Below are 2500 nucleotides of genomic sequence, written 5' to 3' on the forward strand. Positions count from 1 at the left end.
TGTCCTCAAGCACACACTCATTTATATATTTATTCACTTACTCATGCAGTACTTTTGATTGATTTGTTCCAGTACCTATGCTTATTTATTCCAACTTGTGTGTGTGTGTCTGTGTGTGTGTGTGTGTGTGTGTGTCTGCCTGCCTTTACAGGTGGATGGAGCCAGCGGAGAAAAGGGACAAAAAGGAGAGCCTGCTGTCATTGAGCCTGTGAGTTACTTTTCTTACTGTGTGTGTGTGTGTGTGTGTGTGTGTTGGGTGTGTGTGTGTTTGTGTGTGTGTGTGTGTGTGTGTGTGTGTGTGTGTGTGTGTGTGTGTGTGTGTGTGTGTGTGTGTGTGTGTGTGTGTGTGTGTGTGTGTGTGTGTGTGTGTGTGTGTGTGTGTGTGTGTGTGTGTGTGTGTGTGTGTGTGTGTGTGTGTGTGTGTGTGTGTGTGTGTGTTGGGTGTGTGTTGGGAGGTGTTTCAGTCAGACACACACTGCATATTCAATAGACCAAGAGAGATGAAGACGCGGACAACCTCCCAGTGTTGTCATGTTCTGACAAGTTCTCATAGAGACACACAGAGCATGTGCTTCTACTGAACTGCAAGTGCAGACACACACACACACACACACACATGCAAACACACACACACACACACACACACACACACACACACACACACACACACACACACACACACACACATGCACAGACACACCCACCAAATTGTGTATTGGATCTAGATTAGATATCTGTATAAACAAAGCAAAGTGACTCATCTCCTCTTCTGTTCCAGGGCATGCTGGTGGAAGGTCCACCTGGTCCTGAAGGCCCAACTGTAAGTCTGCAGCTTCCTTTCTATTTTCATCACTCTTCCCACCCTCTGTCTTTTTAGTCCACACTCTAGCCATTCCTGCACACACACACACACACACACACACACACACACACACACACACACACACACACACTATGTGATGTGTCACTAGCTGTGGTCTTGAGGAACTCTATTGGATGTGCGCCGATGAATGATTATTCAATCAGATGCCTGACAGAGAATTCATCTCCCCAGTTGGCTTTGGCTTTGGCCCATCGCTGTTGTAGCTGTTCTAACGTCCCTCAGAAATACAAACTGCCAGATTTATGCAGAGTCACACACATACACGTTCCCACAGACGTGTTCCCCTTTATAATTCTGCTTTTGTGTACGTGATACTTAAATATGTGCGTAGGTACGTGTACAGATCTGTCTATGTGTGTGCACATCCATCATGTATCTGTGTGTAAACTTGTGTTCTTTTGGTCTCTGCAGGGTCTACCTGGTCCCCCTGGTTCCTCTGGCCCACCAGGCAGTTCTGGAGATCCTGGAGAGAGGGTGAGTTACCATGGCAACCACAGAACATCAGTAAACAGCAACAAGCCTTGCTACAGCTGAAGACCCAATCAGCTGACCCTGTACTGAAGTATCTGCCAGTGGCAATTTACAGTATAACACGCAGAGTACACAGAACTCCGAAAGATTATCTCTATATATCCTAAATGGGCTCATGCAGAAAACATTGTTTATGGACTAAAACACACAAACAAGTCACATGTTTTCCTACATTACCCATACTCCTTTTCTTCCTGTCTGTCTTCGTAGGGCCCACCTGGTCGTGCTGGTCTTTCTGGTGCTGATGGTCTACCAGGACCCCCTGGGACAGTCATGATGTTGCCTGTAAGTAAATGGGCTGTAAATACGCTAATATTTATCTGGTGTCCTGTTGCCATCTGTGCACAGGGATCCATAACCCATAGAGAATGTAAGTTTTTACTGCGCCCTAGTGGCCATGAGAGAGTTGCAGCTGAGGCTAAGCCATATTTGTCTCTGTCAGGCCCTCTTTAAGGTCACATGATATGTGAATTCATATTCTTTGAAAAAATATAGCAATAGAACTAGTAGTTAGCAGTTTAGCACTTATTTTCAGTGAGTTCTGGAAAACTTTGTTATTTTGGCATGGTGTTCTGCGTGTGGAAAATTAGGTCCAGAACTACTCGATTGATGCAAATAGAAAAGTTAGAAAATGTCAACTTTCCACTAAATTGGATGACATTGTCCTTTGGCTGTCTTTGATCAGCAGTAGGGATGTGTGTCTCTGCTGCATATTAATCCAGTCCTCGTTGTATTTGTCCATTTGTCCTAACCCTCCCTCATCCTGCTTAAACCCTTTCTCTGAAGCCGCAACTCTGTTTACCTCCCACCCTTTCTCGTCCTCTACTTTCATCCCTCTCCTTGAAGCTGTCTTTTGACCCCAAGCTCCCTCTCTCTCTCTCTCTGTCTCTCTCTCTCTCTTTTCTTGTTCTGCCTTTCCGCTTAAAACAAGCTTTGGGGACAGCGGAAATCATTCAGCCCTGTCAAGAAACAACTAGCCCTGCCAGCTAAAGCTATCAGCTAATGCTCAGGGGTGAATTGTTACAAATGAAAGCTGGAGGTTCTGTTTGAAAGCTCAAGGGGTCGCAGACTTTGAGGGATTTAAAT

The 2500-nt window shown here is 45.3% G+C and overlaps 1 protein-coding gene across 1 annotated transcript in view; it reads left to right on the plus strand.

Moving 5' to 3' along the window:
* The window catches only part of col5a1 (procollagen, type V, alpha 1), an 87193-nt gene that overhangs the window by 47209 nt on the left and 37484 nt on the right, over positions 1-2500 (plus strand). The window contains exons 9-12 of the mRNA XM_080847444.1: positions 152-208; positions 779-820; positions 1295-1357; positions 1625-1699. Of these exons, the coding sequence (XP_080703570.1) occupies positions 152-208; positions 779-820; positions 1295-1357; positions 1625-1699 (237 nt within the window). The remainder of the gene's footprint in view (positions 1-151; positions 209-778; positions 821-1294; positions 1358-1624; positions 1700-2500) is intronic.

This window comes from Sprattus sprattus (genome assembly GCF_963457725.1).
Source record: "Sprattus sprattus genome assembly, chromosome: 11".
Lineage (NCBI taxonomy): Eukaryota > Metazoa > Chordata > Actinopteri > Clupeiformes > Clupeidae > Sprattus > Sprattus sprattus.